The sequence below is a fragment of the Pholcus phalangioides genome, unplaced genomic scaffold, assembly GCF_987345545.1.
Source record: "Pholcus phalangioides strain wild (caught in Gottingen) unplaced genomic scaffold, Ppha-v1.0 ptg000020l_1, whole genome shotgun sequence".
In the NCBI taxonomy this organism is placed as follows: domain Eukaryota; kingdom Metazoa; phylum Arthropoda; class Arachnida; order Araneae; family Pholcidae; genus Pholcus; species Pholcus phalangioides.
The window spans coordinates 13,077,158-13,094,413 of NW_028301613.1; the positions used below are offsets into that span (position 1 = coordinate 13,077,158).

Here is a 17,256-nt window from a genome sequence, read left to right on the forward strand (position 1 = left end):
GCACAATGGATTGTTGCCACGACGGTGTCATATATACATGATCTTTAATACAAGGGTTTTGCAAGTGAATCATCATTAAGGTAATGGAGCCGTATATAGCTTGGGAGACACCCTTTTCTTAGGTAATAGATGACTACACCTCAACGCATTCCAAATATTCTAGCAAAAAAAAAGCAGAGAAATGTGTCATGTGTAGTCTGTTATCTTGCCGAAAGATTAGCTTGTAGTGATCGAACATCAACTCAATCGGTCATATATTTTCATAAAATACTACAGATGTATACATTACAATGCCAAAAATGTTTCAAACTTGCATGTATGCATAGAAGTCAGCAGTAAGTAATCGACAAAACACAAAGTTATGCTTCTTATCAAAAAAGAAAGAGTCGATAAAATAAAGTGTGAGCCAGAAGAGACATTAGATTATTCAAGTAGATCTTTAATTCAGTTCACTTTCTCACATACACACAAAAACTTTCATAACATCATCCCAAAACATGAATCAATTTTTTTTTCTCACCGTAATAATAATAAAAAAGAAACAGCCAGAATGCATTTTTTTTCAGTCAAGCTTTCAAACACTCGGAAACTGACAAAAGAGATGGTAAGCTAAAAATTTACGATGGGAAAAAAAGATTTTTACAGTTTCACCTTGATTCACAATTTTACATTCAGTCACTCTCATCGTACTGAGAAAACAGTAAAAAAAAAAAAAAATGAAAAAGTGCATCCGTCAGAGGAAGTTATCAAGCACACAGAAATAGCAAACATGAGTCATTCTCGTGAGATATAGATACCAACAAACACTAGGTTCTGATATTCACCCTTAATCGTTGTTATGCTCATGTACTGGGCACACACCTTCACTTCAAGAACTTTACAATCCTCAAACATCACACCTTACTCACACATATAAACACAGAAATTAATAAAGTAGAACATCTCTTAACCAGCCAACCTGGAATGATCATCACCTGATTGAGAGACAATACTGTTAAACAAGGAAGATTGATTGCGCGCTACGCATGTATATTGATTCTACACTGTGAAGAATTGTGTTATGCGAATACAAAGATTAGAAAAATTAAATACGAAATCACGTTATACAGCAGATTAAGGATTTATTTCCCATACTATTTGGATACACTGTATCACAAATTATTATAAATACACTATCTGATTAGGATTATCTAGACACCCCGGGTATTGAATGCAGTTGATCAGTGATAATACAAGTTTCTGCTCGTCCACACAGTGACAACAATTTGGCAAGAGGCCAGCTTCTTTTCCAATGTGTTTGTGCTATATGCAACAGGTTTTTTGAAATGGGTGTTCAGGAATTATATTGGTATGCTCAGAGTGCTGACCTAAATCCTATTTACAGCCTTTAGGATAAACCGGAACATCAGCTGCAAGTCAGGTCATAATGTTTGAATGGCCAAAAGTGTTGCGATAGAACAAATCAGTGGTGTCATGGGCCAAAATGCATGGGTCTACCTGGGCACAGCTCAGGAGCTGTAAGAAGGGGGGGGGGGGAAGGCATCACAAAAATAAGATCTGGTGGAAATTTTCCAGAGTAAGGATGTAAATTTGCCTGGAGCTCTGCCATAAAGCATAAATCGGAAACATGTTTGTCACATTTTTTACTGCAATCACTACCATCACTCTCTCACGGGAAGGTTATCTTTAAATTTTGGGAAATATTCTAATCGAAGTAACACACATTCTTGCAAAAGAGCTGACAACATTTGTTCCAGGGAGTCTTAAAAGCCTCATGGGCCCCCCCCCCCGGACCAAGTGATTTTTCTCTGAGGGCTAAGATTTCATCTTTAGATCGATGAATCACAATGTGTATAAGCTTTTTTTAAAATACAAGGGGAAAATAAAATAAATGAAAAAAGAATAGTTATAATTTGGTTTATTTCTGTATGAATGTGGCGAAACTTTGTGTAGAGGCAAAGTGGCGGGGTCAGGGATGGAACTTGCCCTAGGCAGTCACGTAAAATAACGTGACATGCACTGGCGGTTGACCAACAGTATCGTCCAACAGGCAATCGGACGTTTTTTCATCTGTGTATGCAGAATGTTTGCAAGTAAAGATGAGCAATATAGCGTTATTCGTTTTTTAGTGGCAGAAGAAATTGGAGTTCGCAAGAAAAGACAGTGTACGGTGAACACGCACATCATTGACTCATGAGCAGAACTGGCACAAGTGTTTCCACTTTGCACTCACTTTCCTATAGTGAAGTTTCTCTGTAATGATGACACAAAAGAAACCAAAATGCACTCCTTGCTGATGTTCCTTATTGCGAGTCCTCCGTTTAGGTGGACTATCTGGGTACAGTGGAACTTTGGTTAACGAGCTTAATTCGTTCCGTGAACGTGCTCTGTATCCAAATAGCTTGTTATTGGAATTAAACTTCCCCATAGGAAATAATGGAAACTCTGAAAATCTGTTCCATAATTATTCATTCACATAAAAATGCCCAATAAAAACGACATCCAATAATTAAATAAACACAATAATAGTACATAATACAATAAAATAACCATAATGTAAATAATGCCATAAATAAACATACAATACGATAACCTTTACAAATGAACTTACTCTAAACGACGAGAGAGAGAGAGGAGGACTATCATTTAGGACGATTTACAGACTCACTGTTGTTTGCAAATTTATTCTTTTTGTGTGACTTTCAAAAAGAACCTTATTCAATGACACTTGCTTCTGCCTCATTTTTAGGACTTCTGGGAAATGAGAAATTGCAGTGTTCGTTGGACAGATTCATTGCTCATACACTGCTACAGCTTCATTTGGGTGGTTCTTTTTTACAGAGTTTTGCACAGATCCCCACATTCTACACATCTCTCTAATCTCATTTTATGTGAAAAGGACTTCTCTTTTTTTCCTCAGATGAGATACTGCCCATAAACTCTTGCTAGTGCGTGCATAAGAGATCCATCACTTCATCTACTGTCAACTTCTAGACATTTTCCACCATTAGTTCTTGAATGCCATTCTCACGCACCTCCAGTCCATGATCTTAATACAAATACACCACCACAACAGGCAAAATGCCCAGCGAGGTGGCTGAGAAAACCCGCGTATAAGCTGACCCAAAAAAATCTGTGCATTTCAGAGAAAAAAAAATTCAAGCACACACTCTCTTTGACAAGCAATGGCTCCTGTTCATTAGCTGCCCCCCCCCTTCAAAGTCACATTCCATAATGCAATCAGCCCACAGTTTTCTCCAAGTGGAATTTAAAAACTTTAAGTGCACATAGGCATGGCTGCAATGCTACATCTAGCTTCGTATCACACTTGCAAGTGTTAATTTTCCAAGTGAGGCACTAAACGGAGACTGCAGGGGAGAATATCACCCACAATTCCATAACACTTGTGTGGGTGAAAGCAAAAAACCATCAGCCCAGTTGTGATAATGTGAAAATAAATAAACAAAGCTCAAAATTTTTGCTCATAATGCAAATAAGCAAATGCTCAATAACTGAGGCAAAATTCGTTGGAAATTTTTGCTCGTTATGCAAATTGCTCATTAACCAAAGTTCCACTGTAGTCTTCTTTCACCAAAACATCCGTGGAGACGAGGTGATTTTTACTAGGTCGCATATCATCATTCATAGATTCCATCCCTCGCGGAAACACTTGTGCCAGTCTTGCATATGAGTCAATGACAGTATGTTCACTGTACACTGCCCTTGTTCACCGATGCACTTTGCAAACTCCAGTCCTTTCTGCCACTAAAAAACAAATGACAACACAGTGGTCTTTCTCACTCGCAAACATTCCACAGTCGTAGATGAAAAAAAAACCGATTGCCCGTTGGATAATACTGCCTGCAGACCGCTAGCAAATATCACGTGATTCTGCAGGACTACATAGGGGAAGTAAATTTCGCAGTAATGGTGGTTTTTCTTAAATTCTGCTCTACCTCTACACAAAGTTTTGAAACACTCATACAAAAATGAACCAAATTACAACAACAGTTCTGTTTTCATTTGATCCACCCTTATATGACATCATGCTTTTTCCCAATGAGAAGGAAATAGAAAATTCTGGAGATAGCAAAGATCAGGTTAAGGAAAGTTCTACTGCATAATGGAACTTTGCAAGTTACATGATGTTCAATAGTCACGCCCAATAGATTCACACATAAAGAAAAACAAAATCACTCAAAGTTCATTCACTAGAAAGTTCACATTCTAGAATCGTACATTACATAGAAGCGCACTGCATACAAAACACATTTTCACCTTATTGAATAGAGACACTGAATCACATTCTGATGTAGCAAAAACTGACATGCACATTTCACAGGGCCATAACCTAAGATTGTGGGGGGGGGGGGGGTCTCTTTGACTGTGAAACCTGCAGGATTAATCATTTTTGTATAAAAGAAATTTATACTAGCCCAAGTTAGTTCAGTGTAAAAATCAATTGGATTGAATAGCAAATAACTACAACCTGTTTCTATGAGAACGATTCTTTGTCTGCAAAAGTGGCCGATGCAGTGTCTCATGCACCAATTACAGTAAAACTTTGATTATCCACAACTTTGTCAACCAACGTCCATTAATTTAGTGCTCAGGAAATAGCAGTCAAAGTCCCAAATTCTTTTTATGCAAATAGAGACATTGAATGATAATGGCAATGAAAATAGAGATGACGGAAGCAAGAAACTTGGCCAATGATGGCTCAAGAGTGTATTTTAGTACCGCCTCACTGGGTTACAACAACATTGTAACAATAGATTTATATTTAATAATCTGGAAACTTTTGATTCACTGATGTAAGCTCATTCTCAATCACATTGGAAGATAGAGGTATGCTACTGTATTCGAGTAATTAATAGTTCTTAGGAAGAATGTTTATGTTATTTTGAATTTAAAAAGAAAAAAATTAGAAACTTTTGCACCTTCACTACATTTAACTCTTATAAACTGGCCCTATAATGAACAAATGAACGTAGCATGCTGCTCAATCACTTTTGATGATTTGTATAATCAAAAAAAAAAATTTTTTTTCACACATACAGAAAGTATACATCTGACTGTGCAATTTAAGCAGGGAAAGTGCAGAGGGTGCAACCACACTGGGCCACTAAATTTTAGTTGCTGCAAAACTGGACAAAAATACTTTGATTACATTTTGACTCCAACCTCTTGACAAAAAATAGCTTAAAAATTTTGTCAGAGACCTCTAAAATTCAGACATCCAACCTTCTGGCTTAGGGTTTTGACAGGAACCCTTTCCCTCCAAGCCAAGAGAAGAGTGCAAGTGCTCTGGGTTCTGCACTGGGGGGGGGGGGACAATGTTAAATTCTTATAAAATTATTCAAATAACCGGAAGAGGCATAATATATGCTTGCCCAACGAAAAGAGTATCTAGTTGCAGCCCTGGGGTAGATAATAGCTATTTTAGCCCATAAAGCCTGTAACCATCTAGTGCTTATCTATAGGGGCACATTTGAAATTTTTTCACTGGGTAGCGGGCCCCATCGCCCAAATTTATTGTTGAATGTTTTTGTTTTTATGATCATGAAATGGTAGTTTTATAGTCATTTTTGAGTGCGAATATAAATCTGGAGTACACCAGGGTATTCATGGACACAAGGGGAATTAGGAAACCCCATTTTAGAGGGTCGCAAGATACTTAAGCCCATCTCTGAATTTAAGGATTAAAATGCTGATCAACTGCAAAAATGTAAAGCACCTGATCACAGACCCACAATTGCTCACCTCAGCTTTTGCAAATACATCATTTTACATTTCACACAATCCACCAAATAAATCCATGCTATGTAAAAAATCATTCCTTGTCCGTCAACAAACATGCGAATTCACACCACAACTTGTCGCACCACATCACAACAAACATCTTTACACACATCTGACATACATAAAATTTAACACTTCATTCTAATGTACATATAAATGAATAACAGGATATAAACACACACAAAGATAGAAAGAAAAAAAAGAGTGCATGACCTACTTTTCATTTACTTATACTTGGATGCATAGAGTGGCCATAAAATAACTCTGCCGATATACAAGCCTCTAATGGCAGCAAAAATCAATGAATGCGGATGAAATTTGAGATATAGGGTTTTTTAAAGTATTTGCTCGAGAATGAAGATAAAAACAAGCTTTTGCAATTACTGTCACAGTAACAAAATTAAAAAAAAATTCAAATGACAACACACATCCATGCATTGCTAAGTGATCGGCACAGCAAAAAATCATGAATGGCGTTGGAACAGTATCTGTAAAACCATAAATTCTGAAGCAAACAAAGAAGATCTTATCAATGGGTTGGTACGCTAGCGCCCTGGTGAGGGGGACTTCCTGCCACGATCTGCATCGATTGTTCCCACATGTTTTTTCTACCAAGTCTAGCACACGGGTTTTTAAAACACCATTCAGTTTTTTTACTACACTGATCACTTATCAATGCATAAAAGTGAGTGTTGCTAACTGAATTTTTTTAAATTTTGTTGATGTGACCCAAACTGTGAGAGAGCTAGGTTTTTGTTTCCTTCTCATTCTTGAGCGCATAGTCTGAAAACACACGTATCTCGAATTTGATTTGCATTTGTTGATTTTTGCGAGTGCTATGGGCTTGTATATCTGCAAAGTTATTTCATGACCTCCCCTATATAAGAGATGACAAAGAATTTTTTTCCCGCAATTAGTAAAATTTCCACCTAACAATGATGGAAAATATTTAGAAAGATTAAAAAAAAAACATTATGCATAGATTTGGATAATACATTAGTGAGCATCTTAATTAACAAATGACAGAGAATTACAAAGTGAATATCCCAAGCACATTCTCTAAAGAAATTGATAAAAAGCAAGAACAAAACAAGTGTCAACAGCAGCAGCGTGAAAAAAAATGAATAAATATTTAAAGGATCTATGTATCCCCTCTTGTGTGTGTGAAACTCCCTTCCCGAAACCACATGACAATTATCTTTTTACGGGAAACTAGCAATGGTCCCATCACGACTGCAACTGCATTACAGAACATCCTTAAGCTGAATATGAAGATTTAAAGATTAGTAGAGAGAGGGACTAAATAAGATTGTGCGGCGGAAAGAGATGGAATAGAAGAAAATAATTCAACAGGTTCTGAACTTCACTGAAAACTACAAAAAGTATCATACTTTGGCGAAACTTGCAAAAAAATGTTTTGACTTATAGGCCTACTGACCAATAGACTAGAGAGAAATATATTTTTGGCCGTTAATTTTCAAATGCTCTCAGCATATTCAGTTAAAGTGGTTGTTTCGTTTAAACATTTTCAGCGCAACACCTGACCTGCAGTGATGAAGTTTTCCCCATCAGAAAAATAAATGGATCCGAGATCGAATCGTTTAATGATTTACACTCACCGGATGAACAATGGTTTGCTTCGAGCGTTAAAATTCAACGCATTTAAAAACACAACAAAAAGGCTCCACATTAAACTTTAAAGGAAAAATAAAATGGGGAAAATAAATTCCAAACAAGAAAATTCTGGCCGCAATAATGAAGAGACAAATATTTATGAATGTACATTTGATTCAAAGAAGAATGTCCAAGAGAAAACCTATAACTAATGACAATGAACCAGAAAATATAGCCTTTGTAATGTCTCATTGATGAGATGCAGATTTTTTTTTTTTTTCATTCGGCAGTTGATTTTGGAGTATAGGACTCATTCCTGAAATGTGTATCAGAGTTAGTTTGCCAACCACCAGATTGCATTGCAGCAGACGTGACTATAGGATTGGCCCACCTGCCAAAAACAGTGGTGCTTCCAGATGCTGGTTGACAAGAACTAGTTGTCAAAGGATTAGGGGGTCTCGGCACATTCCCACTCAGTATGCTGAGCCCCTGCTGCAACGTTGCCGACAGGATAGCAGAGCTAAGTGGAATAGCGGCTGCTGTGTTGAAATCGATAGCCCCCATGTTCATATTTTGCTGAGAAGGGACCACCCCTTTGGAGACGTTCGGCTGCATATGAGACGTAGCTGCATATGCGTTACCCGGCTGCACCAGATTATTTGTGCGGGCACCTGCAGTGAACAAGCGAGATTCATTATTCAAAACCAATGTGTTGTTGGAACTGCTGGAACGGTTGACGGAATGCCCGCCCATATGAGAATGCATCGTAATTGCTTGCTGAGAGGGGTTCATCTGGTTTCTCGGAATGGAACTGCTTATACGTACGCTGGTACCTTTGATAATGTGGTCTTCACCACACAGACTCTGTGCAACATCACAGTCTAGAAAAGATACAAACGCGAATGCTCTGAATGGCTTTGGCATGAAAACATCAGTTACCTCACCAAATTTTGAGAAATATACCTCCAGGTCTTCAACTGTGATGTCTTCAGTTAGGCGTCCAATGAATACCTTCCTTGTGTCCTCTCTCTGCCTTTCTTCCTGCAAATGAGAGACATCATTCAAATTAAACAAAGCCAATAATCATTCATATAACATTAACACAGTGTAAAAACAGAAATTTTGAATCATCCACACAGATGGGAGTTGGTGGGTGATCCCACCTAAAATTGCCCCCCCCCCCATAGTTCTGGCCCTGGTACACAGGAAGGGGAAAAATAGTTATTGCAGCCGAATCCTGTTTTATTTAATACCGCTATAGCAAAAAATAGCATTTTAACGAACACTTTTCTAATCCCCAGATAAGTTTGTATATGAACAATGATAAAATTTGTCCTTGTCAGAAACTTTCCTGATGCAGAGGCACAACAGAAATGGTGACAATATGACAACAGAAAAAAATTTCTACCACCAGGAGTCCCACGTCAAGGGTTCAGCACACCAACCATGCAGCAAGTATTAAAAAAGGACAAATGTTAAAAGTTGTCGGATGGAACTGACAATAAATTGAATTAGTATTCAAAATATTAAAAAGCATTCAGTTCCGTTTTTAGTGGTTTAAACCAGTTTTTGACACCAAAAACCTAATCATGGGTTTAAGCAACCACAAATTAAAAAGAAAAAATCATTCAAACCTTTGAATTTGGCACTTTCACTTCGCACCAGCGACCTCCGATCATATGCCTTTTGGACAGAACTCGAGCTTGTGAATTATACTCTGCAAATCGAATGAAACCGAATCCTTTAGACTGCCCAGTTTTTATGTCTTTCTTGACCTGAAAAAAAAAAATCAATGTAGAATAAACAATTTGTGCTTAATATCATTTGGTTATTATCGTTTGTGCTTAATATCTTATACAAGAAGTAAAAGAAAACATGTTGGGGTAAATCAAGAAGTTATCCATACTTAGAATAAGACAACCATAAGTATTCTTATGGGTATTGTATTTATAATATTTCATCATGTATATATTGTTTGTAATTTCATTTTTAATTGGATTGCTGTATTTTTGAATTATATGACATCCATATTTATTATGGGCATCTTTTTCTCAGCCACCTCGTTGGGCATTTTGCCTGTTGTGGCGTTGTATTTGTATAAAATAATCCCCATAGAAAATAGAGTTGAGTTAAAGAGACAAGTTTCAGTGACCTTGTGAGTCAAACAGAAAAAAAAAGAAATCGATTGCACCCCACCCCTGGCATGTTTCCTCTTTATTTTACTGCATAAACGGATGAAAATTGGATAAGCATGTTCTCATTTCTGTGTGAAACTGAAATGTCTAGCAACTTGATAAGGAAGAAACCCCAAATTTGTGAGTGGCAAGTTAATTTTGAAAACGTGGCCTATAATTTTCAGACGTTACACCGTTACACTGAAACATTATCACAGCTCATAGGTTTTGGATTCACATGCCCAAGTTGCCACATTGACTAAAAAACTGAAAGTGGCACTTAAAATTGTGTGTGTGTGTGTTGTAACTAGGTCCTGACAAAAATCAGGCACCAGGACTATGAAATCAGTATTGGTGTCAAAAAAATTTCTGTATGCGATTGCTGAATAAGTCTATGGACGGAATTTATGTCCAGATGTGTGTGTCTCCCAACATGGAAAGGGTCACTCTGCTAGCTCATTATATAGTCAAAATTCGATGTTACGCCATTTATTTTACAAATTCCAGCACTATAGCGAAGTAAGCATTAAACGAATCATGGTTGAACCTGTGAAATTGTTATTAACAGAAGATTTGTTCACTGGAATTTTCTGGTGTTAAATTGAGGATCGGAGCTACAATGGAGTTCAAATATGATTTTCAGACAATATTTTATCCTGTTATAAGTGAATAAAATAAAATGACTACCATTAGAATAAAATATTTCAATTGTCACCGATAATCCTTCGAATATGCCTACTCTCAATAAAACTTACACTAATAAGACAACAATAAAGAAAATTATGTGGACGAAAAATGGGAATAGCTAGAGTGTAATTCCTTCTTTCTTTGCCGACTTTTCTTCCTGGTTGGCCATTTTCTTCCATTGGTATTTTTTCCCTTCTGCCAGCTACTGCCTTTGGATACATTTTCCTGATATTTTTCACAACTGGATATGTTTTAAAGATGACATCACTTGCTAGAGGTTGCTATAGATGTGCAGTGTTGGAATCAATTGAGATGTTAGCATTTTGTAGTTTATTTTGTGTCTGTACATTGCATAGTGTATATAAGGGGTGGCCAACAGCTGGCCTGTGACAAGGTAAAAGTACAGTGAAGAAATTAAATTTGTGATCATTATTTGAACTATCGGTTCCAACAGCAGATTTCTTGATTAACAAACTGCTTACAAACTTCTCATTTCTAGTGACAAAATTAATTTAATAACTAATTCAATTAATAATGGAGCAAATACGTATATACCAAAGCTGCACCATCGATGTGGCCCGCAACGATACAGCTGATCATCATGTATTGCCCCCCTCCCCCGGTGTATATCATTTTTCCCAGTATGCTGCATTCAGTTTTTCTTGTATCTCTCTCTCAGGTTGTACATTCACATTTCCATTTCTTTGCATACTTGCTGTTTTGATCTCGTAATTGTTTTTTACTTGAACCCAAAATACTGTTTTGACCAAACCCAGGGAGCCTTTTTTTTTACTATGACTGTTGTATTATTTAAAAGAGAGTCCTGGTTTTTATTATTTCCAATTCCGTATCTCAAGGGTGCTCAACCTTTTTTGGGGGAGGGGTGTCAGTCACTCTAGTCGCCAGGAAAAACACTGAGTCATTCAGGTGATCTGAAAGAGTGCCATCAGCTACTTGAGTCATCTGGAAATGTGTTACAGGTAATTTAAGTTATCTGTAAATGTGCTGCGAGTCACTCAAGTTATCTCAAAGCATGCCGCCATCCACTTGAGTTATCTACAAATGTGGCACTTCAGTGAGCTGGGGGAGGTACAGTGGGTCTTCAAGTGATTTAGAAATGTGCTTGGAAGTTGCTTGAGTGATCAAGGCATATGCCATTTGCAGATTAAATGATTTGGATATTTGCCATGAACCACTTAAGTGATTCGATAACCTTATGCAGGCCACTTCAGTGGCATTTTTATTTGCCACAGGCCACATCAGATGACAGAGGCCATGGGATGAGCATGTATGCCATATCTGGTCGGGGACATTACATATTTTTAAACCTATCCCCTGTTTAACCTCTTTGCGATCACAGGCGTAATATTACGTCCAAGCACCAGTAGAATAAATTCAAAGAAAAAGTTCTCTCTCTCTGTGTGTGTGTCTTCTTTCTTCGTTCTCTTCACCATCGCAAAGCTATATAGCTTCAACCTTTTTCTGATTGCGAGAACTGCCTGTACCCATAATCAAAAGAGCACCCTTCGGCAAATTTGACATATGAATGCATGAAAAATGAAGATTTTAATCCATGAATGCAATTTGTATAAGGTGTTTAATCAGGACGTTGATTAAATGCTCGCTAGCACAAAATCGTGCATGGGCATAAAGCACTTTAGGTGCTCGTGAGCAACAGGTTGAAGATGTCTGCTTTATAGTAACCCTATCAATTTTTCATTACCCATCTTTCTTTCCCTAACATGCAGTTAGGTTAGGACAAGCGTTACCAGATTTATCGCTGATTCATTAAATACAGATAATCCAAATTTGTTGCCAAAAGATTGTAATCTACATGAAGTGGTTAAATAGAAGTTTTATTTTTAATCTGTGTCCCTTATTTATTCGAAGAATGCTATTTTGTTAACATTGTTATTTTGGCCGATGTGCTTGCAATTTTTTTCTTTAGCAAAAAAGACGTTCAAAATCTTGACTCCGTTACACTCTCGGGGACATCTCATTATGCTTTCAGGTGTTTTTCACGGAAAAAAAATTGCTAAATACATTGTCAAATACAGTACCTGTTCCAAAAAATTAATTATGCACATCATTATCATCACTATAACAAAACCTAAGAGAAGGGCGTGACAAATCCCAAGCACCAGGTTGTCATATCAATTAAGAGCTTGATATTAGCACCTAAAATTTTCTGTGTAAAAACCAGCTTGGGTAGAAGAAATATGCTTGACAATAAGATTTTTTTATTTGTCAAGCCCTGCAGTAAAGCTTACGCAGTTGCTGGAATATCTCCGCTTCACAAATCACACCAGCACCTATACATGAAAGTTGCCAATGATTCAAAAGGTACAAATGAACGAAGCAGAGAAAAATTAAATTATTTGAACTAGGAGAAAGGAAGGTGTATTTGAAACTCACCTGAGCCATCAAAACTTCTCCGAATGTCTGAAAATATTCCATGAGTTCCTGCTGTGTGGTAGTGTATGGCAAGCCCAAGACTATGAGGTCACAACACTTTGGTGTGAGTTCCATCCTCTTTGTCTTGACGGTGCAATGTTCCACTTCAGTGCACATTTTCCGTTTGTTTTCTAACAAGAGAGAAAAATAAAGCCAAATTTTACTACACAAATTAACAAAAAATGAATTCAAATATGAACTCTCAAAACCTCTTATCTTTAGATGGAGTCATAGGAGGATATCGTGATGGGGGAGGAAGGGTTGACATTACCCCCACCTGTTCACCAAAAATATATATTAGTGACAGACGGGAGAACGAAAGTTGACAAAGAACCATCTTCAAGTAAGAATTTTGCAAGTGGGATTTTTGAGATTAAATCTCTGTATTAAATTTCATTGCCATGAAGTGCTTTGTGCTTGGGTGAGCCCGCACATTAAAATAGAGTACATCAGAGATAAGCATAGCCTTAACATGGCTATAATGTCTTAAGCGAAGTTGCAGTCAAATAGGTGATCGCTAATAGCTTACTTTCATGCTTTAGCTCTTTCAAAATATTTCATCAGGAATCAGAATGTTTCTCAAGCCAAGAATTAACATAATTTAAAAAAATAAAAATTCATCACTGTTTAGTCCTCTCGCATTATCATTCCATTACTTAAACACGCGTCTTTGCCAAAGATGTCACTCTGCTATTACTATGAAGGTTTCGACAGCTGGCTGATGCAAAGGTAAATCCAGGAAAGAAAATTCAACTGGCCTTGCAGGGAATCGCAAGGTAGCTTTTTAATATAGTGGTCTGAGACGTTCACCTGGCAAATGAGAGAATGCAGGTTTGATATCCCAAAAAACCAGTTGAATTTTCCTTCCCTGATATATCGATGCATCTTTGGCTCATTAATTTATAAATTTTTCCTCAATGAATAATCCCCAATCAGAAAACAAAAACGCTTTCGTTTCAATAGACGCTTTCAGTATCACAACCAGCAAAAGTTTTAATACAAAAAACGTGCCACAGAAATGGTTTGAAACACTGATAACAACTGACACAAACAATTTGAAGGAAAGTTATTTTCCGGATATTATGCTTGTGGTGAACTCGGAAAGTCATCTATCTCTCTCTAAACCGTCCCATCCGGGGCTATTTCCTGAAGTTAAGAGAGGCTACTAATGCCTCTACTTCAGTACCTCACGCCACAGTCTGTGAAATAAGGAAGGCAGGGTCACGCCTCCAGTGGTGTAGATGGTAGCATGCTTGCCTGGTATGCAAGAGGGCCTGGGTCGAGTCCCGATGGAGATGTAACGACTTTTCTTTCCCAGTTCACCACAGCATAATAATTGGAAAATAACTGTTTCCTTGATATCTCGAGCTGAGAAAAAACAATCTATCTCTCTACAAACAATTTGGTTGTCGCCAATTGATTTTTGATGCTTTTCTCCCATATTTCAGGTTATAGTTGACATTTGAATGATTTGCAATTGTTATTGGGAGTTGTCATATTAAATTTTCATAATTTGAAGATATTTGGTGAAAAAAAACTTGAGTTGGCCAACGGCACAATCGGAAATACAGATTCGGCAGCAACATCGCTTATGGAACCCTAACGACTAACACATTGGTCTTCAAACTCATGCCATTCTCATCTCCTTTATTTCTTAATTAACATTCATTCATGCCTGCCCAGAATACTTTAATTAAGAATTACTAAAAAAGCATCAAAAGACATATCAAACGCTCATTGCGATATCTGACAGCTATAATTAGGTAATCAGAATCATCAGCAAGTTAGCAAATTTGTTTTCATAGCAAACATGGCTATATATCCCTCAAGTGATTTGGATATGTGTAGCGGGATACTTAAGTGGTTTGTAAATGTGTTGCTTAGTTCATCAGGTTTGAGGTCGCGGGCCAACGGATTGATAGATGCTCAACGGCACACAGGCAGACCAAAGGAAAAAAAAATTCCCAACATACAGTATACCATTGCTTGGCTACTATTTACCAGGGTCACCAGCTGAACAATAGAAACACCCAATAATGTTGAAAAATGCGCAAGATGGGATGGTGTTTGGCAGCATATCGCTGTTTTGGCGTAGTGGAAAACTTGGTGACAAAAAGCTATACCGTATACTGGGGATTAAAAGGGTGAATTTACGCCACCTTTAGGGAACACAGCGATGTAGATATGATCTCCCCATTCGCCGGTCTCCGGGGGCTGAAGCTTGCCGAGATCAGTGAGTCTCAGACCACGCCAAGAATTCGAGGATGGGTTCCTGTACTTGATGCCACACGCGCCATGGAACTGCCCCGCGACGGTCGACAGCAACAGAGTCCCGTCATCTTCGCTCGGCAACTCAACAGGTTCGTCATTCTCGTCTTCGGCTACTCGGATATAACAACTCATGGTTGCGATAACGAAAACTTAACAAAAATTAACAGGTAGGAAACGGGTTGTCTTAACGAGAGAAAATAAACAACAGCGAAAGAAGTTTGCGTTTACAAGCCGTCGTCGTCTTACGAATAATGAAAAATGAATTTAAAACAAAAGAGCAAAATGGACGCATACGGCCCCGTTGGACTTTCCGCCTGTACGTCTCAAACTGAAATCTACCGATGTGACGTCACCACTGTTTGGGAGTCGAAAAAAATTCCTAGCGGGCTCATCTGCTCATCCAAGTGGTGCCAGGGCCCTGGTGGTGCGTCCCCGAACCGCTTCTCAGTCGGGTTTTCCCCAAAGCCGCTTGTAAGTTAATGCAGCTTTGGGTTTTCCCAGCAGTATGGCCCTGGCATCAGCTACTCCAAAAAGGCCATAAAAGTCCGAATCGAAGTCGCATCTTCAGACCATAAATATCCGAACCGACGTTTCGTCTTCGCACCATAAATATCCGAATCAACATTTCACATTTAATGTCATAAAAATCCGAATCAACCTAAATTTTGAAACGTTGACTCGGATTTTTATGACTCAAAGGTGGAACGTCGATTCGGATTTATATGACTGGCAGATGAAACATCGATTCGGATTTATATGGCTGACAGATAAATGTCAATTCGGATTTATATGACTGGCAGATGAAACATCGATTCGGATTTATATGACTGGCAGATGAAACATCGATTCGGATTTATATGACTGGCAGATGAAACATCGATTCGGATTTATATGGCTGACAGATAAATGTCAATTCGGATTTATATGACTGGCAGATGAAACATCGATTCGGATTTATATGACTGGCAGATGAAACATCGATTCGGATTTATATGACTGGCAGATGAAGCATCGATTCGGATTTATATGACTGACAGATAAATGTCAATTCGGATTTATATGACTGGCAGATGAAACATCGATTCGGATTTATATGACTGGCAGATGAAGCATCGATTCGGATTTATATGACTGACAGATAAATGTCAATTCGGATATTTATGGCTTGAATACGAAACGTCGATTAGGAATTTAAGGCACTAAAGATGAGACCTTGATTCGGCATTTTATGACATTAATGTGAAACCTCGAATCGGATTTTTATGACTCACAGATGAAACGTTGATTCGGATTTTTATGGCTCACAGATAAGCTGACTATATTTTCTCAAGAGAAATACGGGACACCGGGATTCAAAATACGGGAAAATACGGGACATATCGCCAAAAACGACGCCAAAACCGGACAAAGTTGCCAAATATTGTTGAAATTACGGAAGTAATTGTTGAAGTCTACATTTACGCAAAGGAAGTTTGAACAATCTACATAATTATATCTTCAATAGCAATATGCCGTATTTGCTTCTATTTTTGCTAAATAACACATATTACCCTCAACTTCACTTTAGCTGGACAGTAATTTCATGATCGTTTCTCTTCCAACTTCTAAAAATTTCAATTTTCCAAATTTTTGTACCCATGTTAATTCACTTCCCGGAAAATCGAAGTTCTACTATACTTCGGATTGTGTTAGCCACCCTTGTTTCCATTGATGTTTGTGACAAGAAAGCTTTTGGTTTCAAGAATATTTACATGAACGTGTGATGTACTTGCAAAATGCCCCCTAAAATTAAAGAAACTGTTAATGAGATATCATTAACAGTTTCTAGCACGTTTCTATAGCACTTACCAAGATTAAGTCGTAGTCGATAGAAATGTATTGATGATCTTCCAGTTGAGTCCTGATGAATTATGAGACGATCAGCTGAATTGAGGTAACTAAAAAAAATTTTGTACAGTAATACTCAACGATGGTAAGAAATAAATGTCAGTGTTGTATGTTTTTTCCTCCTCCTATACGTATATATGCATATATAAGCACTACTTTTCGGTATCCTAAATAAAAAAAAAAATTTTTGGGGGGGGGGGGAATGTAAACTTTAATAAGGATCAAGAAGAAAGGAAGAAGGAATACAGCAGCGGGTTCTTTACCTTCTTTTGACTCGCGGAGCCCTTCTGGCATATAATTTCTATGGAGGAGCCCCGTAGGCCTATTTTTATTCATTCATCAAAGTTACTGATTTATTACAAAAATA

General features: G+C 37.7%; 1 protein-coding gene across 2 annotated transcripts; it reads right to left on the minus strand.

Moving 5' to 3' along the window:
- Positions 1 to 418: 418 nt before the first annotated feature.
- Positions 419 to 15,422, minus strand: LOC149071016 (TAR DNA-binding protein 43-like). 2 transcript variants are annotated; one of them, XM_089248319.1, is made up of 4 exons: positions 15,297 to 15,422; positions 12,693 to 12,862; positions 9,051 to 9,191; positions 419 to 8,457 (listed from the first exon to the last, which is right to left on the minus strand). In XM_089248319.1, exons 2-4 carry the CDS (start codon positions 12,846 to 12,848, stop codon positions 7,696 to 7,698), a joined length of 1,059 nt encoding a protein of 352 aa, XP_089104445.1. In that variant the 5' UTR covers positions 12,849 to 12,862; positions 15,297 to 15,422; the 3' UTR covers positions 419 to 7,695. The 2 variants fall into 2 exon arrangements, with proteins under 2 accessions (XP_089104445.1, XP_089104444.1); XM_089248318.1 differs by lacking the exon at positions 15,297 to 15,422 and adding an exon at positions 14,891 to 15,274.
- Positions 15,423 to 17,256: the final 1,834 nt, after the last annotated feature.

Bases quoted from the DNA above. Each gene is read 5' to 3' on its own strand.
- LOC149071016 (XM_089248318.1), bottom strand. From the start codon at position 15,134: ATGAGTTGTTATATCCGAGTAGCCGAAGACGAGAATGACGAACCTGTT. The intron at 12,863-14,890 runs GTGGCGTAAATT...CTCTCTTGTTAG, and splicing joins CATCGCTGTGTTCCCTAAAG to AAAACAAACGGAAAATGTGC. The intron at 9,192-12,692 runs GTGAGTTTCAAA...TTTTTTTTTCAG, and splicing joins GAGAAGTTTTGATGGCTCAG to GTCAAGAAAGACATAAAAAC.